The sequence below is a fragment of the Chinchilla lanigera genome, unplaced genomic scaffold (genome assembly GCF_000276665.1).
Source record: "Chinchilla lanigera isolate Chin_1 unplaced genomic scaffold, ChiLan1.0 scaffold00085, whole genome shotgun sequence".
In the NCBI taxonomy this organism is placed as follows: Eukaryota; Metazoa; Chordata; class Mammalia; order Rodentia; family Chinchillidae; genus Chinchilla; species Chinchilla lanigera.
In genome coordinates this window covers 2,161,549-2,183,929 of record NW_004955486.1, presented here as the reverse complement: position 1 = coordinate 2,183,929, position 22,381 = coordinate 2,161,549, and the positions used below count along the sequence as shown (strand labels likewise).

At 57.0% G+C, this 22,381-nt stretch overlaps 1 protein-coding gene across 2 annotated transcripts in view; it reads left to right on the top strand.

Annotated features, from left to right (window-relative positions):
* Draxin (dorsal inhibitory axon guidance protein) overlaps nt 1–22,003 on the top strand; it is a 23,304-nt gene extending 1,301 nt beyond the window's left edge. The window contains exons 1-7 of one of the 2 annotated variants that reach the window (XM_013504311.1): nt 1,243–1,320; nt 9,917–10,324; nt 11,054–11,244; nt 12,581–12,692; nt 13,019–13,108; nt 14,635–14,724; nt 17,938–22,003. In XM_013504311.1, the coding sequence (XP_013359765.1) occupies nt 1,314–1,320; nt 9,917–10,324; nt 11,054–11,244; nt 12,581–12,692; nt 13,019–13,108; nt 14,635–14,724; nt 17,938–18,050 (1,011 nt within the window). In that variant the 5' untranslated portion in view covers nt 1,243–1,313 and the 3' untranslated portion in view covers nt 18,051–22,003. Of the gene's footprint in view, nt 1–1,242; nt 1,321–9,916; nt 10,325–11,053; nt 11,245–12,580; nt 12,693–13,018; nt 13,109–14,634; nt 14,725–17,937 lie in introns of those variants that run through there. The other variant, XM_013504312.1, reaches the window with a different exon arrangement.
* Nucleotides 22,004–22,381: the final 378 nt, after the last annotated feature.

Sequence of the window (22,381 nt, the reverse complement as noted above, 5' to 3'; positions counted from 1 at the left end):
CCAGTCCTCCGACCCGGCCGTCCGTGCGTCCGTCCGCCAGTCCGCCCGCCGTCCTCGCTCCTCATCGCGTGTCCCCTCGCTTCTGGCTGTCTCCGGCCTCTCTGGCCCGCTGCCCCTGGACGCCCACTTTCCACGCTCGGACCCTCGGCCTCGCGCCCTCGCCCCCGTCTCCCAGCCCCGGACCTCGCCCCCTCTCCCCCTCGCCAGCAGCCTCCTCCCTTTGGGACCATGTATCTCTTTGTCTCTCGATCTCTGGGTGGTCTCAGGCCGGGGACCCCAGTCCGCCACCGATGGAAGAAGCTCTAAGACTCCCTGACCCGGGCGCCGCCCTGGCGGGGACGCACTCGGCCCTCTTCGAGGCCACCAAGGGGACCGGGTATGTCTGGGGAGCGTCGAGCGCGCCCCGCATCCTCCCACCCCGACGGCGCCGGGCTCTTTCCTCTGAACTCGGGCGTTCTCGGTCCCCATCGCCGGCTTCTCTGAATTGGCGTACCCGGGACTCGGGTGCCTTTGCGAAGCCAGGTGTGAGACCAGAGGGCGCCGGGTTTCCCGCCAAGTCTCCCTCGCCGACCTCCGAGGGGTGCTCCCCGGGCCTTCGCCTCCCTCGGGTGGTCGCCCTTGCGCGCTGCCCTCCTCTCCGCGGTCCAGCTCCAGCCCGGCCGCGTGCCGGCTGTGCGGACCGCAGGGGTAGCGTCCCCCGAGGGTCAGGCGCATAGCGTCTCTTGGACAAAGGAATGCATGTCTCTGAGCCTCAGTGTCCCCGTCATAAAACAGGGACAATAGGACCACCTATAGAGACGCGCGGGGGAACTATCAGAAAAGCCAGTCGGGAGCCTCTTGGTGCCGGTGGGGGAGGAGCGTCTACATCCTTGGGTGGGGCAGGGATGCGACTCCACCGAGACGCCCCAAATTCCGAGCCACCAACCTCAGTCCCCAACCCCGTCACACTGCCTGTCCCCCTCCTCCTGCTGCCCCTCCCGACAGCCACACTCTCCCAGGCCATCTCTCCCTCTCCCGCTTCGCTCCTCCTAAAATCAAGAGTTTAAAGACCAGGGGGAGCAGGGTCTCTGCTTGCTGGCTGAGGTCGGTGTGGCTTCGGTGTTGCTGTAGCTGGCTGTCCCTCAGGAGGCGTCCCTGTCACTCATTCGCGACGGTTCTGAGCCTTTCTGAGGGTGCTCGCTCGCAGGCACTTCCGTTCCCCCTGGGGCACTGTCTGTCTGCCCATCCTGGACCTGCTGTGTAGTTGCTCAAATGTCCTGACCCTCTTTGGTGTCATCAGGACAGGTGACACCGCCCCCCGGGAGGCTGCGGAGATGTGGGGTAAGTGACCCAATGAGAGCAGCTCAGGAGGAGGGGGAGGAGGGGGAGGAGGGGGACCTCGGAGCCGGCAGGTGCCAGGCCACCCGGCAGCTGAGTTTTTGTTTCAGCTACCACCAGGGCTGGCAACTGGAGCGTTTCTTTTTAGAGAGGCAGGAGTGCAGCTGGGGACCCCGCAACACACACACCCCACCCGGGCCCTTCCTGCCGCCGTGGCCCCCCATCCTAGGGCCGCAGAGCCTTCTGCAGAAAGCCTGCCCGGCAGCGGCTCCTGAACCCCAGGAGCTTGTCCACACCTTCCGTGCTGCCCTCCTCCCTCCCCTTTCAATCCGGCCCCTCTGCCCAGCCCCAGCCCCTCAGAGGCTCCCTGTGGCCTCTGAGTTAACCAGAGACCCCTGCACCCTGCCTGCCCTCCAACCCCCATCCGAATCCTCGGGTCATCTCCACCTCCACGCCCTGACTTCCGCTAGGGCTCTGCCCTCTATCTGAGGTGTCTCTCTGACTCTGTCCCAGTCAAGCCTCCCTTTCTTGCCAGCCAAGGCACTGTCCCCTCCTGTTGGCAGCACCCTGCTTTTCCCTCGCCCCGCTGTCCCTCTGGATCTGTCAGCGTGGTCCCATGACTCATCGTGGGAAGCTGCTGCACTTCCCTGGGGTGGGGGCTGGGTCTCCATCCCCTGAGGTCCCAGCGCCTGCCGAGGAGTAGGTGCTCTGTTCAAACTTAGCGTAAGCGGCATTCTTGGTCCAGGGGCAGGAATGAGTGGAAAACTGCAAGCCCCAGCTTTCCCGTGGCTTCCACTGGATCACGTTGGCCAGGCAGGGGGCAGAGCTGCTTGCAGTCCTGCCCTCGCATGGGCCAGGAGTGTGACAGAGCAGGCATGCGCACTCCAGCCTCCCAGACTGCAAAACCTGGGAAGACCAGGGGTTCACTCCAGACAGAGCAGGCGTGAGCGCATCCCTGTCCTGGCACACTGGGAGGAGACCTTCCCCGCTTCCCCTCCCTCTCTGCTTTGCTTCCTGGGGCGGGGGCGGGGCTGCTGCCTTGGGGCAGCAGGTCCTCCTGGGAAGGTTACTGAATGTTTACCACCAGCAGCCCTGCCTAGGTCCCAAACCCCAACACTGGTGTGGCATTGGCCACCTGGTACACACTCTTGATGGGGTGAGGGATGGTCTGATTGCAGGGCCCGTGGTCTTTGGCGTTTCTCTCCGTGTCAGGCTCTGGCTTAGGTCCTGGCACAGGTCACCAGCTGCAGCTGAACTGGGATGGCTTGCCAAATGGTAGCATCAGCAGTGGTCAGAGTCACATGAGATCGTTGGTTGTGGGTTTGAATCCCAGCTCTACCACTTGCGGTGCTGTGTGACTTGGATTCACCCCTCCCATTTTTGTCCTGCTATCTCTTTGTAGCCATTGTTGCTATTATTATCTGAAAAGTATTAAATGAAATAATGCATATGCAGCTCTAGGTTTGAAATCCAAGATGACTAATAAACGATGCGCAAGTAAAAATATTCCTTGCTCCCAGGTGGAACTGGAGCCCAGAGAGGTTAATTAACATGCCCAAGGTCCCACAGCTATTAAGTGCTGGAGGCAGGATCCACACCTCGGCTTGGCTGGTTCCAGGTGTCTTTCTGCTCCACACTGGCCTCTGCCAGAACCCGACAGCAGGCATTTTGTCACTTGAAGACCAAGTGATCCAGCTGACCAACTGCCAAGTGCTGTTATGTTGTCTGGACATCAAGATAGTGAAGTTTGGGGGTGCAGGGGGTGGAGTTGCCCCAGCGACCACCACACGTGAGTTGCTTGGGAGAAGGGGCTGCCAGGGACCTGTGATCTGGCAGGAGCTATGTAGAGCCCCGGACACCCCTAGGCAGGTTTCCCGAGGTTCTAGGGGAACCCTGACACCCCTACCCAGGTTTTCTGAGGTGGGAGGTCTTGCGGGGACAGGGTCCCAAGGTTCTGTTAGAACAATCAAAGCAGATGGGGAAGCCCTACAGGGAAGCCAAACCTCATTTGCCAAGACAATGGCCCCCTCCCGGCCAGCCTAGGCCTGTCCTGCCCCCATCGATCACCCTACTGAGGACAGAGGATGCGGCCACCTGCGCCTGCCCCCTGCACGCTGAGACCCAAACAAGTGCTTCCAGGGACCTCCCCACCCCCACCCACCATCCCCACCCCGCTCACGCCTTCTCCTGCCCCTGCCTTAGTAGCGGCGGCCACGGAGTCCCATCCTCATACACACCCTTGCCGGCCCTTCTCACACTCTGGGCATTTTACAAGAGAGGAAACTGAGGCTCAGGGAGCGGAGAGACTTTGTCCAAGTCATCAGCTCTTGGGGACTCACCAGGGGCTCAGTTTAATGGGTTTGGGTGACATCCATGTTTTCCCGGGTTTTTTGTGTTTTTGTTTGTTTATTTTGGTTTTTGAGGCAGGGTCTTGCTATGTAATTTAGGCTGGCCTTGAACTCATGGTGGAGCCCAGGCTGGTGTCATACTGGCAGTGATCCTCCTGCCTCAGCCTCCCTAGAGCTAGGATCATAGGTGTGTGTGATCAGCGTGCCTGGCTGACCTCCATGTGTTTTAATCTGTGTCACCACCTTCATTAGACCTGCAGGCTCTCTTTGGGGACTGTCTCCTCTGTCTGGGGAGGAAGACTGTATTTCTGGTAGCAGTTAGAAGCTCCGTGTTCTAGGACTTCCCGGGGCCACAACTGTGCTTCTCCTATCAACCTGGGAAGCCCCAGGGGATCCCCTGTGCCTCCACTATTAGAATGGAAGCTTCCTGGACAGGGGCTGCCTCTTCTGTGTGGCAGGGGCTGTGTCTCTCATCCGTCTAGGAGTCCTCTGAGGCATGACCTGGGTCTCTCTCTCGTCACAGCGGGTCAGGGCTGTGTCCCCATCAGACCAGAGTGGATTCCCTGCCTGAAAAAGGCCTGGAAGGAAGGGGAGCTAGGGCTTCCGCCTGAGGCCCGGGTGCTGCTGAGAGACCCCTTCCTGTGAGAAAGGAGGCACTTTGAGGGTGCAGAGCTACTGAGGAAGGCCAGTGGGCAGGGACGGGCCCAGGGCTGTCAAGGTGCAAATACAGAGCTGGGGATTTAGGTCAGCGGCACGGCGCCTGCCTGGCGAGTGCAAGGTCCTGAGTTCGATTCCCAGTACCGGAAAAAATAAACAAACAAACAAACAAACAAAATCAATTTTGGTGGGCTGGGGATTTAGCTCAGCAGCACAGCACCTGCCTGGCAAGGGCAACGTCATGAGTTCGATTCCTGGTACCATTCCTGGTACCGGTAGAAAAACAAAAACAACAAACTATTTGACAGGAAGGTGCAAATACAGCAGTAATCCCCCCAGTGCCCCCACCCAGGTTTTTTGCCTTCTCTGCCCTCCATCCTACTGGCACCGCTGGGCTCCACCCACCCTGACTCCTCTATCACTGCCCACCGTGTCCCCTGGAAGTGCTGACCTCCCAAGCCAGCAAATCTCAGGTCAGGTGACTGAGCCCATTTCACAGACAAGGAAATTAGGTCAGGCGACACCACGGGGCTGTAGCAGGGACTGGGAGAGAGGCCTCAGGGACAAGGCCAGCCCCAGATCACCTCGGAAAAAGCCCAACCCAGCACTTAATTAATTTATTTTTTGTTTTGTCTTTTTTTATTTTGTTTTTTTTGTTGTTGTTGTTTTTTTTTTTGGAGACAGGGTCTGGCTATGCAGTTCAGGCTGGCCTTGAGCTCACTTTGTAGCTCAGGTTGGCCTCAAACTGGAAACAATTCTCCTGCCTCAGCCTCCCTAGTGCTGGGATTACAGGTGTGTGCCACCATGCCCGGCTCCAGCACTTAATTTAGAAAACACCCCATCCCTCTCCGCTGTCCTGTAGGATATAAGTACTCACTGAACAAGCAAAAGTATCCACTTTCACGGCTGGGGGTATAGCTCAGTGGTATAAGCACCTGCCTGGCAAGCGCAAGGTCCTGAGTTTGATTCCCCATACCAAAAAAAAAAAAGTATCCACTTTCCAGCCTTGGGGCGTAAGCTACCCCGGAAGTCAAGAGTCTGCTTCCAGGGTGCTGGGAGCTTGAAGACCCACCAGCAGGAGCTCCAAGGTGGCAGAGCTGAGGCAGGTGGCATGTGGCCCTGATAGCAGCCAGGAGCTTGGGGACAGCTGCCTGCCACCTGCAAATCCAGCCGTTCCCAGAAGTGCCCACCTGGGCCGTACTGGTGAGGGCGGGAGTCAGGCGAATCACGAAGTTACAGCGTCCTGTGGTTTCCATGGAAGTAGGGGAACAAAACCAGAGATATTCCTGTCCCCAACACTGAGCCCCGGTTCTGGGGACCTGGTCGCTGTCCCCGGGGCTCCCGGCCTAGGAAAACCTTTCAGTGAGAATCGAGGGCAGAGGGGGAGCAGGAGAGAGCTCTGGGGAGGCGAGGATCTGCCACCCCCATAATCCAGTCATGAAAGACTTTGAGGGGACCTGTGAGATCTGAATCCCCCCGCTTTTTTTTTTTGGTACCGGTAATTGAACTCAGGACCTTGCACTTGCCAGACAGGCACTTATGCCACTGAGCTATATCCTCAGCTTTTTTTTTTTTTTTTTGAGATCTGAATCCTAAGAGCACCGAAGAGGCCCCAGAAGACAGAAGTCAGCCCCTAGTCCCAGGGTCCCTTTCCCAGGGGCAGGAGAGCCTACCTCCGGGCTCAGCCACACATGAGGCGATCTGTGGGATGAGCTCGCAGTCAGAGTCTCCCTGGAGCCATTTCTTGGCCTCTGGGACAGTCAGCGGCTCTTCCCGCCCAGGTTCAGTAGGGGGTGCTCCTTCCAAGTTCCTTATGGGCTGGAGAGGGTTAGCCTGCTCTGGTGGGGAGGGGAAGTCAGCAGCTGAGGGTGGCCAGGGCTCAGCCAGGACTGGAACCCCCCCATACAGCCCCCCATCCCCACCGGCTCGCCTTCCTTCCTAAAGAGCCCCTGACACACGGCGGCGGCATGCGCACACACACACATACACGCACACAAGAGGCCCTGTGCTGGTCCCAGCCTCCCCTCTACCCAGGGCTGGCCACTCTGGAGAGTGGACAGGGTGTCCCCAGGGGCTGGTGAGGGGCTGCTGGCTGGGGAGGGTTGTCTAGTTGTTGCATTTCTTCTTTCAGCAATAGCGGATATGTCCTCTGAGCCATGCTGGCTCAGTGCATGTCGCTAACCCCCGAGGGCTCCTCCGGAACCTTAGACCTGTAATCCTGACATCCTGGGAGGCTGAGGCAGGAGGATCACAAATTGGAGCCCAGCAGGGGGCAGTGAAGTGACTTAGCAAGACCCTGTCTCAAAATGCAAATTTTTTAAAAGGCTGGGGATGTAGCATGGTGTGAAGGTTGTGGGTTCAATCCCCAGTGCCACCAAAAACAAAAAAAAAAGACCAAGACAAAGACGCCTGTCACGGGCGTGATGGAGGGAGCAAAATGACATTGGCAGTGTTCCAAGAACTACGTTCCCTGCCCACGCTGGGCCAGGAAAACCTAGGCCTCGAGCGGTTTTGCTATGGGTCTGTGGCTTGGCCTCCCAGAGCTTCGGTTTCCTCATTGTAAAAGTATGGGAAGCCAGGTGTGGTAGTGCATGCCTGTGATCCTGGCACTCAGAAGGCTGAGGCAGGAGGATTGCTAGAAGTTTGAAGCCAGCTTAGGCAACATAGCAAGATTCTGTCTCAAAAAAAGGGTGAGGGGGATCCTGCCTGGGGAGGTGACTGTCCCTGTCTGGGACCCAGGCCCACAACACTGCAGCTTTGGAGCCAGCGGCAGGCAGGCCCGGGATGTGGGCAGGCAGGGCACACCTGCTGCTGCCTCTCCCTTGAATGCCTGGTGCTTTTGTGCCACAGCTCCTACTGGCTTCCAGAGTGACAGGGAGGATGATGGCCCGTCATCACCCGGGACCCTTGGAGCGGCTTCTGCGGCAGGCTGTGTTAGTTACCCAAGTGGCTCTTTGCCAGGCTGGCATCCTGGTGGCTGGGCTGTGCCAAGACCAGCCTGAAAATCCCATGGCTGGAAGACCGGGGACTTTGCAGGCTTCCTGGTCCCCGCTCCCACCCGGGGGAGCTGCCCTCGACCTGCACATAGTATCAGTGCCTGGCAGGCCCGGCCCTGGGTGTCCACAGGGGCAGAGCTAGGACTGGGGCTGCCCCTCCAGCTGGGGACCTAAAAACAGCCCATAGGCCCTGTCCCAAATGCATCCGAAGTCCTCCAGAGCTGGCTGGACCAGGCTGTGGGGCCCCAAGGGGGGGGCATACCGTTGGGGACTGAGCAAGGCTTTCTGGAGGGGGGGCGTTTGCTCAGCACCTGTCAGAGAGGTGGGGGTGGAGGGGAGGTTGTCCCAGGCAGAGGGAACAGCGCAGGGGGCATGGAGATAGACGGGAAAGATGCGTGTGTTTGGGGCCCAGGGAAGAGTTTATTGGCTCTGAAAGGAGAAAGCACAAGTTAGGGCTGCAAAGCCAGATTGGGGTCACATCATAAGAGATCTCAAGTGTGAAAGGGAGGAGTCCATGGCTAAATGGGAAGGCAGTAAGGAGCCACGGTCAGTTTTGAGCAGAACAAGTCCTGGTCAGTGGAACTGATGAGGCGTGGGGGGGCAGGCTGGTGTGCATACTGAGGTCTGAGCAGAGGGACGGCGCCTCATGGGTACGCTGGCACTGTGCACAGCTGCCCAGGCGGGGTGGCAGGCCAGCCATACCCCTCCCCCGCTTCCCCAGGATGAGAGCGGATCCCTGCGAACGGGGTGTCCTGTGGCTTCTCCCAAGCTGTCACCGGTGTCCCCGGCCAGGCCAGGGCTGCAGAGCGGCCCCGGAACTGCCACGGGCCTCAAACCCGGCTGGGTCCCTGCCAAAGCAGGACAGTGACAGTGCCTGGCTGAAGGCTTTCAGCGCCCTAGGGGCTGCTGGGAGCTCGGCCTCAGGGCTCTCGTTAGGGAGATGGGGGTGGCGCAGGAGCCTCTGGGCCAGGACTGCAGGGGCTAAGGTCCCAGGGAGGGTTGGATGTCTCAGGACAGGTCACCAGGGCCTGCACTGTGAATCTTCAGCTGGGCCAAGATAGGGGACAAGACGGAGCCCACTGTGTGTCCAGCCACCGGCTCCAGGGAGAGCACAGAGACAGGCAGCGGGTGGTGAGGGGGGACTGAGCCGGCGGCAGGGCAGGAGGGACGCTGGAAGTCAGGGACTCTTCGCAGGCTGGGCGGGCTTTTCTCAGGCCGGGGCAATGATCCAACCCCAAATCACAAAGAAACGCTGTCCAAAGCGCCTCGGAGAGCCCAGCAGGGCCCTGCGGAGGCCATAAAAATGCAGTCAGCCCCCTAACGTGGTGGGGAGCCTGGCCACAAACGGGGAGCGTCCCCAGCGTCCCACAGACAGGCTTCGCTCTGAACTCCTCGGCCCAGCTAGGGTGTCTGGAGAGGGGCGCTGAGTCTCCAGAAGGCTCCCTGCGGGGGTCAGAGCTGAGTCCTGTCCCCAAAGCCCTCAGGGCCACGGGGAGGGACAGCGGCAGAGCCTCAGGTGTTGGGGGGAGGAGGGTGCTACGTCCCAGGACCAGGACGGACACAGGGGCCGGGACGCCCGGATAAGAGTGACACACAGGCCGTGTGACTTACTCTCTGGCCTTTGGGGCAAAGGGGAAATGACAGTAGCCGTTTCAGGCAGGCGCTTGTGCTGCTGAGCTATATCTGTGGCCCTGGCAGGAGCCATTTCGGTGCACTATGGGAAGGACTATGGGCCATGAGCTCACACAAGGTCCTCACCATACCCAAGTAGCACGCGCTCCACCGCCATGACTTTGTTCCCTTGGCCACTGCAGTTGTACTCTGAACCCAGGGACGTAGAGGGGACTTCAGCTATGTGCCACAGCCTCGGCAAAGGGCAGAGGTTTGGGCACAGAGTGACTCCAGACCTGGACAGTGCTTCCACGATGTCAGCCAGGGCCCTTCACCCCGCCCTGCTGTCTGTCTGGAACCCTCCAATGCTGGCATGGGCCATGCGGGGCGTTAGCTGCACCTTGGCCTCTACCCATGGGGCGCCATGAGCAGGTTTGGGAGGTTTTGTTTGTTATTTCAGAACTGGCAGTGGAACCCTAGGGCACTCTTCTACTGAGCCACATCCTCACCCCTTTTCTGTTTTTATTTTGAGACAGGGTGTGGCTAAATTACCCAGTCTGGCCTCCAACTTGTGATCTCCTCCTAGGGTAGCCGGGATGGCAGGCAAGTGCCGCTACACCCAGCGTCACCCCCAGTTTTGTTTTTGCTTTGCTTTTTTGGGGGGGTTACCGGGAATCGAACTCAGGACCTTGCACTTGCCAGGCAGACGCTTATGCCACTGAGCTCTATCCCTGGCCCTGTTGTTTTGCTTTTTGAGACAGGGTCTCCATATGTAGTTCAGGGCTGGCCTTGAGCTCTCAGGAACCCTCCTGCCTCAGCTTCCAGTGTGCTGGGATGACAGGCGTGCGGCACCAAGCCCGGTAGCATCCCTGTTTTGAGAACGTTGCCAAATGGTGCCCTCTAGCACTGCTGGGGAAAACAGAGCGTGACCCGGATATGAGGGACGCGCGTGGGCTTGGGGTCCCCACTCAGCGCTGCCTCTTGCAGGAAGGACCATGGCCGGGCCCGCGCTGCGCAGCGCCCCCGTGCGGCTGCTCGTCCTCCTGGCGCTCCTGGAGCTGAGCTTGGCGGGCTCCCTTGCACCCGGATCGCCTCTGCGGACCCCGCCTGAGAACCACATCGACCCCCCGGGCCCCGCGCTGTGGACGCCCCAGGCCAGCCACCACCGCCGGCGGGCCCTGGCCAAGAAAGAGCGGGGCGCGGGTTTGCCGGGGGCTGTGACCACCGCCTCCAGGCTGCCCGGGCAGAGCCCTGCGGGCCTGCGGGACAAGGACCTGCTGCTGGGGCTGGCGCTGCCCTACCCTGAGAAGGAGCACCGGCCTCCGGGGTGGGAGAGGGCGAGGAGACGCGGCCGGGAGCACAAGAGGCGCAGGAACAGAGCGAAGCTGCACAGAGGTAGCTGGGGATGGGGGGCGGTGGAGGGCGCGTCCCAAAGGCGCAGGGGGCGGGGGGTGGGCGGCCTGGGTCCCTGGGAGGCTGCCAGAGGCAGCGGCAGTGGGCACCCGGCAGATGGAAAGCAGTCTCCCTGAAGTCCGAGGGGTCTGGTGAGGCAGTAGAGGCTGCGGTGCGCGGGCAGGGAAAGTGAGGGCCGGGTAGGCCCCGGGGCTCAGCCTTATCCATAGGTCAGGAGCTTCTACCCGGTGTCTGACCGAGTCTGTCCTACTGTAAATCCCAGTAGAGATGGCACAGTTCTGTAACCTAAGCACATCCGTTAATCTACTCTGAATCGGCGGAGTGGGGCCAAACTAGGCTCTGAACCGGCCAGCAGTGGCCCGCGGCCTGTCCCTGCGCCCCGCCCTGGCCTCACCGCCCCGGGACGCCTTGCAGGGTCGGTCTCACCAGCTCCCATTACTCGCTGCTACGTCCCTGGATGTCCCCAGCCAGCCCACCTGCACAGCGCCGTTTCCGGGAGCGCCCCTGAGTGCCCCCCAGCGCCGTGTGGAGCTCATGGCAGACGCTTCCCGCGCTGAGCTCCGCATCTCCAGCTCTCGGGGAGGGGCGGGGCGGGACGTCAGCCGAACCAAGGGCTTGCCACCCGGTCCCTGCTGTCCCTGGGTTTGGCTGTGTGCTATCACAGGTGGCAGCAGGTCCAGCCCAGAGTCCCCTCCCTCCCCCGCATCTCAGGCCGAGCGCTGGTCCGAGGCCCAAGCTCCCTGAGGAAAAAGGCGGAGCTCTCGGAGGACCTGCTGGTAGACGCCACCATGGAGGAGTCCTCCACCAGCCTGGCCCCCTCCCTGCTCTTCCTCACCACCTTGGAGGCAGCCCCCGCCACGGAGGAGTCCCTGGTCCTTCCTGTCACTTCCTTGCAGCCCCAGGTAAGGCGCCCAAAGCAGCCCCAGGGCTGGGAGGGTTATGTACCCGCCCAGTAGTGGCGACAGGAGAAGGGCAGTGGAAGCTGCCCTGCCTACATACAAAGGCTCCTGTCCGGGAGAAAGGGGCCTGCGGTCACCCAGGAACAGCCAAGGACGCGGAAGATGGCTCAGCGCGCAGGTCTGGGCCCGCACAGCTTTGAGGCCCTGGAAAAAGAGCTTGCAGTCCAGGAGGGGACGGAGAGTAGTCACAGTAACTGTAGAAGCCACGTCTCTGTGAGCCAGCACTAACCAGCGTTAGTTAATGCTTTGACCTCCCCATTCTGGATCTTTGAAAAAGATGCACCTAGCCGGGCGTTGTGGTACATGCCTGTAATCCCAGCACTCGGGAGGCTGAGGCAGGAGGATCGTTGCAAGTTGAAGTCCAGCCTGGGCTACAAAGTGAGCTCAAGGCCAACCTGAGCTGCATATGGAGACCCTGTCTCAAAAAGACCAAAAAAAAAAAAAAAAAAATGCACAGAGAAGTGAGGAAGCAAGGGGATGCCACTGAGATGCCTCCTCCCAGGTACTGAAGGAGCGTAGAGAGGAATCGATCAGTTCTCCAGCCTCCTCCCTGACCCTGAAATTTTTTCAAAAATAACACCATTGAAAGGGATCGATAATAATATATTGTATATGTCAGTAATAGAGAATATATTGTCTACACATAAGAAAAAATAGGGGCTGGGGATATAGCTGAGTAGTACAGCGTTTGCTTGGCAAGTGCAAGTTTATGAGTTCAATTCCCAATACCAAAAAATAAAAATCATAACTTATATCAACACAATAGTGCCCCCTTCTCCACAGTTTTACTTTCTGCAGTTTCCATCAATTGTGGTCCAAAAATATTAATTGTGTGAAGCATGGTAGTGCACTCCTGTAATCTCAGCACTGGGGAGGCTGAGGCAGGAGGGCTGCTGTGAATTTGAGGCCAGCACGGATGCCTGAGTGAATTCAAGGTCAGCCTGAACTACTTAGGGAGACCTTGTCTCAAAAAACCCTACAAAAACTAGCATAGGTGTATGCAGAGGAAAAATAGGGTTCAGTGCTATCCACAGTTGCAAGCGTCCCTTGGGGCTCTGGGGGCATCTCCTCTGGATAATGGGGGGCCCACTGTAAATCTTTCTTAGCCTCTTTCTGGGTCTGGCACTGCCCTGGGATCCTGATGAAACCTGTGGCCAGACCCCAGGAGTATACGGTTGTCTATGTCACTGAAGGCCCCCCGAAGCCCACCAGTGGAGAACCCATTGTGGGTGACTGTATGAGACCCCACATTCTCAGTCCCTTCCACTCCCTTCTGCAGGCGCCAGCCAGGTCCGACGGGGAGGTGATGCCCACGCTAGACATGGCCTTGTTTGACTGGACCGACTATGAGGACTTGAAACCCGAGGCCTGGCCGTCTTCGAAGAAGAAAGGTGTGCAGCCAGCCCTGCCCGCCCTGTGCCTGTCCCCCCAACTCTTCTGGGGAACCCAGTGAGCCTTGTGTGACTGCATATGACCCTGGGTAGATGCGGGGGTCTCAATTTAAACTGCAGTCGACACTCAAAATGCCAGACACTTCCCATGTGTCGACTCCCTGGGAACACAATGAGCCTGTGTGAACCCATTTAGAGAAGAGGAAACTGAGGCGGCGAGCTGTGGAGTGTCTCGTCCCAGCCACCCTGTGACACCCGGGTCCTTGTGCTTCACGGCTGTGCTGTGCTGGGCCTCAGCTTCTGATGCCAGATTTCTTTGTCCCCAGAGAAACACGGAGGCCTGTTCTCCAGCGGTGGTAACGAGACAGCGCCAGCCGAAGGGGAGCCGTGCGACCATCACCAAGACTGCCTGCCAGGTACCCGAGCCCACGCCCAAAGCACCAGGACCAGGACGATGGGGACAGGGCTTCTGGGTGTGGGACAGGTCACTGTGACCCTTTTCTTCCTTTCCGGTACTGAGGATCAAATCGCACTGAGCTCCATCCCCAGACCCCTCTATTTTTTATTTTAAAACAAGATCTTGATAAACTGCTAATTTGCCCAGGCTGGGCTCGAACTTGTGATCCTTTTGCCTCAGCCTCCAAAGTACTGGGATTACAGGTATGAACCACCACGCCCAGCTCCCCAGGACCAATGGGCAATAAATAATGACATCAGCAGTTACCAGTGTTCCGAGCAATGCTGTCACGTGTGAGGCAGTCTGGCCCCAGAGAAGCTAAGTGTCTTTCTGGGAATGCTTTTGGCGACATCTTCACCCACTCTGCAGCTGCCTCCTCCGTCAAGACAGCTACCACAAGAGGCCTGAGTTTGGCTAACGCCCTAAACTTCTGTCCCTCATCACGTCACATGGGTCCTCTGGAAGCAGATGCTGAGGTGGAGTTAGAAATGCAAGAGATTGGGGCTGGGGATTTAGCTCAGCGGCAAAGTGCCTGCCTGGCAAGCACAAGGTCATGAGTTCGATTCCTGGTACCGGAAGAAAAACAAACAAACAAAAAAAAAAAAAAAAAAGAAAAAGAAATGCAAGAGATTGCATGCCTGTAATACCTGCACTCTGGGAGGCTGAGGCAGGACAGTCACAAGTTCCAGCAATTTAGTGACTTAGTGAGACCCTGGCTCAAAATATAAAATAAGAAAAGGGCTAGGGATGCAGCTCGGTGTGAAGGCCCTGGGTTCAATCCCCAGTACTGCCAAAACAAACAAAAAAAAGTACAAGAGGTTTGCCTTGAGGGTTGGGGAGACACCTGTGGAAGGTCAAAGGCAAGGGAACAAGGTGAACAGAGAGTCCTTTGGACAGACGCCGGCTCTGGCCAGGCGGTGGGCACTGCGAGCACAATGGCTGCTTCAGGAGGCCCTTGAGGGGCAGAGATGGCCAGGCCCTGGCACCCCCACCCTGCCCCCGTACCCACAAGTGCATCTTTCCTTCCCAAACCATTGTTCACGCCCTGAGCACAAAGACAGCTCCAGCCCAAGCCGACTGGGTAATCCTCTTGGGGGGCAAAGCCACGCTCCAGGGCAGCCTGGGCATCAGCGTCCTCGTCTGTCAAAAGAGGGCGCTGGTGTCATAGGTCCCCGAGGCCCCTCCCACTCAGCTGACTCCACACCTGGGGGCCCCAGCTGTTCCAGCCATTGCCCCTGAGAGGTGACCCCACACTGCCCTCACTCTTCCCATAATCTATCAGTTGCCTGTCTAGGGCAGCTGGGGTCCCTACCACTGCCCCCAGGGAGCTTGGCCGTGACATCCACGAGTGGGCCTGAGCACCAGATGGCCCCCTGCCACCAGGCAGCCGATGATGGATTTCCGCCCCAGTGGGACTGCGTGCGGGGCGGTGGGGCGGGGCCGCTCAGCTTGACTGACTGCTGTGTGCGCTGGCTGCATCTGCAGGGACCTGCTGTGACCTGCGGGGACACCTCTGCATACCTCACAACCGCGGCCTCAACAACAAATGCTTTGACGACTGTATGTGTGTGGAAGGTGGGTCGTGGGGAGGAGGCTCCACGCACTCCGGGTCCCTTGAGGTCTCTGTCAAAGCTGGTTCTGCTAGCCAGGTATGGTGGCACACCTGTAATCTGAGCAGTCTGGGAGGCTGAGGCAGGAAGAGCTCAAGTTTGAGCCTATCCTGGGCAATTTAGAAATGCAGTGAGACCGTCTCCTGGCAGAGGGTGGGTGGAGGGGCTGTGGTGAAGCCGAGGAAGGAGAAGCACTTGGGAGCTGCAGACGAGAGTAGAACAGCTTTGCTCGGGCCCTTCCCAATCTGTGAACTCGCTTGGTCTTGATTCCTGGCACCCTTTCCTAGATTTGCTTTCCTCGCCTCTTGAAATACAAGCTGGCACGGTCGTCTGTGCTCAGCAAGGGGGGATGCGGAGGGGACAGGCACGGAGCTCTGTTTGGCACGGAGCTCTGTAAATAAGACCCAGCAGGAAAGGCTAGCACTCTCGAGCGGAACTGCACCCCGGGAGGCACCCAAGTGCGACATGGCTGAGGATAACCAGCACAGGGCCAGGAGAGGACACGCTGGGCACTGCCGGTTTCAGCTCCTACCAGGCGCTGGAGGCCGTGCCCTCCCCACTTGTACACACAGCCCCAAGGGTGCCAGGCACCTTCTCCCCAGAAATCCTCACACCCAACCATAGGAGGGTGCTATAATGACCCCACTGCACAAAGAAAGGCTTTTTTATTTTTAAATTTTATTTATTTATTTATTTATTTATTTATTTATTTATTTAGGTTTTTTAAAGACAGAGTCTTGCTATGTAGTTCAGGCTGGCCTTGAACTCACTATGTAGCCCAGGCTGGTCTCAAACTTGCATCAGTTGTCCTGCCTCAGCCTCCCAAGTGCTGGTATTCCAAGTGTGCACCACCACGCCCAGCTCCAGTTTTGTATTCTGAAGAATTCCAAATGCATACGAAAGAAGTCACAATGGTGTGATGCATCCCTGCAGCCCATCACAGAGCCTCAATAATAGACCAGCTCTCAGCCAGTCTGTGTCTTCTCTTCCCTATCCACTCCCTCATTCCAATAAAATTTCAAAACAGCTTCTGGGAGTTGACAGATACTTCATCTGTGAACACATTGGCATATGTTTCTGAAAGATACGCATCCTTGAAGAAAAAAATGCTAAAATTTGAACAGTAATTACTCAAATACCATCCAGTATCCAACCCATGTTCCCAACCCCTCTGTGAGTGGGAGAATCTGAGCTCAAGCCCTCCATGAATCAAGATGCATTCGAACCCTGTTTTACTCACGTGATCCTCCAAAATGATCAGCTTGGGAAGCAGTACATCCATTCAGGTCTGATTATTCATCCAGTGCTAATCAGTTAAAAAATACTTATCATGCTGGGCATGGTGGTGCATGCCTCTAAACCCAGCACTTGGGAGGCTGAGGCAGGAGGATCATTGCAAGTTTGAGACTTATGAAGTGACCTCAAGGTCATCCTGAATCCTGGACTGCATAGCGAGACCCTGTCTCAAAGACAAAAAAAAAAAAAACTTGTCAAGCCAAGCGTGGTGATCTACACTCATAATCCCAGCACTCTAGAAGGCTGAGGCAGGAGGATTGCAAGTTTGAATCTAGCCTGGGCAATTTAGTGACTTAGCCATCGAGTCCCTGTCTCTAAATTAAAACGGAGACCCTAAGAGAAGGGCTGGGGGTGTAGCTCAGTGTGAAAGCCCTGGATTCAATCCCCAAGATGAGGAAAGGAAGGGAGCAAGGGAGAGAGGAAGGATATATGAGTGCCTAGTAGGTGTCAGGTGCGGATGAGGACAGGGCACGTGGAATCCAGGATGAAAATGGCGGCTTCAGCATGCAGAGATTACAAGCCAGCAAGATGCGCCGACCGGGGATGTAGAGACAAAGTCCATGGCAAGTACTCGGGCTGCAGAAGTCCACACAGGCGGTCAGTGCCCTGGAGCAGCTGTCTGAGGCTGGGAAGAAGTGCTCCGGGCTGGAGCCAAGTGTGGGGCAGTGGCCTTGGCCAGAAATCCTGACAGGGGCCCAGTGACCCCCGGGAAACTGGTGCAGGGGAGCCTCACACGAGACCCTGTGGGCCTTGTTTGGGTCTTGTTTGGTGTGCAGTTGGGCGTCCCAGTTGGTTTCGTGGTTGGTTTGGTTTTCACGGCACTGGGGAAGCCACAGCAGAGGGACCTGAGTTCGGCCAGGTGTGCCGAGGACCCTGAGAAATCCCGAAGGGCTGAGCACGGGCTGCGGGGCTGAGTCTGCGGTCATGGCCACGAGTTCTGGAGGCTGGGGGAGCGGCTTCAGTATCCTGCTATGAACGGCCCATTCCTCCCATGGGTCACCACGGGGCCATGGCCTGGAGGCCAGGTGGCCTGGTGTAAATTCTAGGTCCCTAAGCACAGACCTCTCTGTGCTGCCTTTCCTTCCTGGCTGGTGACAAAAGCACATCTTTGTTTTGTTTGTTTGGGGTTTGTATTTTTTTTGTACCAGGAATCGAATTCAGGACCTTGAGCTTGCCAGGCAGGTGCTTGAGCCACTGAGCTATATCCCTGGCCCCAGAAGCACATCTTAAAGAAGAGGTGTTCCCTCTCCCTGGAGAGAGGGAATCACTGCAACAAAGAATGCAGGAGTTTCCCCGGTCACTGGCATCTCTTTTCCCAGCTGTCGGCAGGAAGCAAACTTCTGTGGCCTTCAGTGAAAAATATGTCTACCCACACATCTCTGGGGATGACTGTCACCACAGGCAAATCCCAAGCCACAAAACCCTGCCATGGGAGGGCCAGGAGGGCCACCCTGGCTTTAATTATGGTGCTCAGAGGCACTCTATTTGAGACCTGAAGGCTGAAGGACACAACTATACAAAGAACGTGGGGAAGGGATTTCTGGCTGAGATGATACATGCAAAGGTCCTGAGGCCGAAATGGCTGGGAATCAGGCCAGGGTCAGTGAAAAGGAGAGTAGAAGCGAAAGCGGCAGACAGGTGCCTGAGTCCGGGTTCTGGAGGATCTTGTAAGCCAAGGTAGGAGTTTCATTTCATAGGAGGTTTTGTGCTCTACCAGTGCGCACCAAATTGGATCCTAAGTCTCCTGTTTAAACTCATCCAGGAGCTGCGCAGGTGGGTAGGGCGTGATTAAAAATAAAAAGGGTGTGAAGCCCAGTAGGGCTGGAGAGGAGAAATGGGAGGAGACTGACCTCCTGGACCCCTCTTGCCTCCTTCCGCCCAGGGCTGCGTTGTTATGCCAAATTCCACCGGAACCGCAGGGTCACTCGGAGGAAGGGGCGCTGCGTGGAGCCCGAGACGGCCAACGGCGACCAAGGGTCCTTCATCAACGTCTAGCGGCGACCTGCTTGGGAACTGAGCCCCGGAAGAGCTGAGCAGCCGGGAGATTTGGGCGTAACTAGCAGAGGGAGATGGCGTAGGGGACTAGGCGGCGGGGGCAGCTGAGAGCACCAGCTGCCTCTGTCCAGGAGCTGAAAAGCGGCGCACCTGCTCCTGCGTCTGGACCCGCGCACCTGGACTGGCCCATCTGCGCCCGCACCTGTGCCCTGACCTCTGCACCTGCGCAACCCCCGTGAGGTCCCCAGCGGCTGTGCCGAGAGTGCCCTCTACCGTCCGACAGCAGCACTGCAGCAGTTTTTAAACTATCAGCAAGGTTTGGCGAGTGGCAGAGAAAGGCGACGCCAGGCAGCAGAGTCTGGAGCACCCCCCTTGTACCAGGCAGGGTGCTCAGCGCGTGGCGTGCATCATCTCAATGAATCCCTACCACAGCCTTTCCAAGTAGCCATTATCATTTTCCAGGTAAGGACATAGAGCCACCCTCGAGCTACAAGATTTGTCCTGGGACCCGGTTGGCTGATCCTTGAGCCTTACGTGTGCGAGAGTCTCCTGGGGACCTGGCGAAAATGCGGACAGGGAGAGCTCAACCTGGGCCAGGCCATAGATCAACAAGGCTCTGTTCCTGCCCTTCCACAGCCCGAGAATTTAGTCCAATTTTTCCATGGCTTCCGGCAAGAAAAATGCCTCTCCTTATAGTTCCTTTGGCTGTGGCTGGAATATCTGGCTGTTCTCAGCCTCCCCTGGACATAGAAGCATCATATTTTTTTTAATGCCCATGAAACACTTGTTTTCGGTAAGGAAATATCCAGGCAGATTGGTCCCCCCACCCTCTGGTAGCTTATGTGCTGAGGCATAGTGTTTGGGGAAGACAGTAACATTATTCCTTAATTCCTGCGGGCCTGCTTATGCCACCCTGGGACTTGCATTTCCAAGTTGTCCTGAGAGATTCTGCCACTGCTGTTCTGTTGCACACACGCTCTCTGAAGAGGACACGAGTCGCACAAATATGCCCACTTTGCATATCATTTGCTGCTTCATGCCCCTGCCAGGCATTCCGGGACCCCACCCCACAGTTCTGCAGCAGACCCCATTGGAAGTGGGGGCCTCTGCCTTGAAGCACCCCAACAAGCCAGACCCATGATGCCTACCCAGCACATCCGACCCAGCACGTCCTGCTCCAGGGGTCACCTCTAAAGAGTCACTTAATTCCCCCGAGCTGGCATCTGAACCCTCTTGTGTCCAGGGCAAACCAGGCTGCAAACCCGGCCGCCTGTTTACTGCTTTGGGGAAATCAGTCAAGGTCAGGGGCAGGCACCAAGGAAGGCAGGCAGATCTTGAAGCAATCAAATACGCTTGCTCGTCTCTCCCTACCCGAGTTTGATAGGCCTGGGAATCTTGGGGGCAGAGGGAGGGCAGGGGAACTGAAAGTGATCAAAGCTGGCTGGTAGGAGAGCAGATCTGTGAGCAGTTTTGTGTTTGAGACCAGACGAGCTGCACGCTGGGTGACCTCCCGTGGAGCGGCCGGCCAGGGATTGTGCAGCTCTATGGGAGCTGAACCCTATGAGGCGACTGCAGGCAGAGAACCAGCAATAGCAGGACTAGGACGGCCTAACCTTGATGCCCCGGAAGTCAGCGATGGGGCTGAAAGGGCCTGTGCTTGGAAATTCCAGGCCCCTCTTTGCCCCAGCTACCTCCATTTTGCCTTTGCAAAGTGGGGATCCCAGGGCCCCCTTAAGTGTTTAATCCACCCCACCAGGACATTTTCAAGTTTCTTTTTTTTTGTACCAGGAGTCAAACTCAGGACCTTGCGCTTGCCAGGCAGGCGCTTGTGCCGCTGAGCTATATCCCCGGCCCTCAAGTTTCTTCTTATAGGTCTAATTAAATTTCTTCTTAATTAATTGGAGGAAGCCAACTTCCTCCAATCCAGAATTCACCAAACCTTTGTCATGAGGGGAAAATAAACACTGTAGGTTCTGCAGACCACAGGGTCTCTGCCAAACTGTTCAACTCTACCGCAGCTCGAGGCAGCCGTGGACAAGGTAGCAGTGAATCGGTGTGGCTGTGTGCCAGTAAAAAACATTTAGAGACCCAGGCTGGAATTTCATATGACTTCCCTGGGTCACATAATCATGTTTTAATTTTCCAGAAGCATTAAAAAATGTAAAAAAAAAAAAAAAAATCTTAGCTCACAGCTTTCAGAAAAACTGGCAGAGGGTCAGATGTGGCCCATGGGCTATGGTTTGCCAACCTTGTGCTGTTAATTCTCAGCCTCGACTGAGCATTGGCATAATCAGGAACTTTCAAAAGACCTGAGGTCCGTGAAGAAAGACTCTATTTTAATATAGAATTCTCTTTTTCAGTGCTGGGGACGGAACTCAGGGCCTTGCACGTGCTAGGCAGGTGCTGTGCTGCTGAGCCACACCCCAGGTGGCCTGGGCTGTGGTCTGGCCTTCCTGTTCCTCTAACTCGCCCCAGGTGGTTAAATGTGCAGCCGTCCACAGTCCACAGCGGTAACAGCTGGTGACAAAAGGGCTTATTCCACCTCCCACCACCTTGCCGACCTTAGGAAAGTTACTTAAGGTCTCTGTGCCTTGACTTTTTCATCTGTAAAATGGGGATAATAACAGTTTCCTGGTAGGAGTATTGTGAAGGCTAAATACATAATTCTTCTGAGGTATTTAGAACAGTGCCTGGCACCAAATGCAACCCAAGTAACCTACTAAACCATTCAGGAGGCTTTTAAAGTAGCTGTTGTGTTCTCAGGCCATGATCTGTCACATACTCAGATTATGTCTTTTGCCATGCAGGAATGAGGTCTGAGTGTAAGTCAGAGGTCTGGGCCAGCCCCGGCAGCGTGTCGGCTTCCAGGTTCTGAGGGAGGGGCTTGGGAGCCAGTGTCTTTGCAATAATAGGTTCATGAGTGTAAAAATGAACCCAGGGAGAGTTTCTTCCAGAGACTCCCAAATTCATTTCTGTGCTGTGTCTGGTGACACCAATGGTAGCTTTTGTGTGTGCTGCAAAAGGCCTGAGGGTTTGGATGACCTGAGGAAATGACATCTTTATTTACCCCGGGAGGAGTGACTGAGCCACAGATCAAATCCCAGAGTCACAGTCCCCACCCTGGAGAGCTGCAGGGCCACGTTCACCCCACCCAGTATTGAGACAGGAGGTTCGGGCATTCGCAGCTCCCTGTTTTGAGCTCCACTTTGCAGCTGCAGGCGGAAAACATACACAGCAAGGAGCATGTTTAGACAACAGAACAGCTAGCAAAGAAAATGAGGAGGCGAAGCAGGACTTGGAGGCTCCCTCCCGTCTGGGGGCTCACAATAACCTCCACGCTCACAGGCAACAGTGAGTGTGTGCGTGTGCTGGGCGTGAGGTGGGCAGTTTGTTGAATCAGGGCTTTTCATCACAGTGAGCGTGCGTTCTGATTCTATGGCAGAACAGGGATGTAAGCCACTTCCGGCTGTCTCTGCTCCTCTGCCTGCTCACACCATGGCCAGGGCCTGCAGCTGCGCCTGGAGCCTCGTAGAGGTGCAGCCCCTGGGCTCCACCCCGCACCTGAATCTCTAGGCCATTGTTATGCATGCTAAAGTCTGAGTGTCACAGGTCTAGGACGCAGAGGGGAAACCGAGCGCTGGACTGTTGGGGGACGTTTGGATGCTTTCAGTCATTTCTTTTGTTTTGTCATGTTTGCGGTCCTAGGGATGGAACCCAGGGAATGCTGAGCTACAGCCCCAGCCTTGTTTTAATTTTACTTTGAGGAAGGATCTTACCAAGTTGCCCAGGCTGGCTTCATACTTGTGATCCCCCGGCCTCGGCTCCTGGGCCCGAGGCCCCCCACCCAGTCATAGGGTTTCTTTAAGTGTGGGAGCAGCAAAGGAAGGGGTGCTGCACCCTTGGGGTCCTGTGACCACATGTTGCATGTGTTCTGTCAAGCTGTAAATAAAGAGACACGGTTACTAAGCCGAGTGGTCCCCTGTCCCTCCAGGTGGTCCTTCTTCACCTGGGACCTCGAGCCGGATCTCTGTGGTGGGGATCTCTTCCAGGGCTGGGGTGGCTGAGGTCCCAAAGAGATGGGACGGCTGGTCGCAGCAGGTTGGCCTCAGCAGCTTCATTCCCAGCACCCCCTCGTGGGGCAGGGGCTTGGCAAGGGCAGAGCAAAGCAGACGCTAGCTTCGGCGGGACCAGGAAGAAGAAAGCATGGCCAGTGGAGGCCGGGTCCAGGCAGGCTCAGATGCCATCTTGCAAAAGTGTGTGAGCCACTAGATGGTGGCCTGGCGTGGCACCAGGAAGAATGCCACTTATCTCAGTGGCAGTTCCCACCAGTA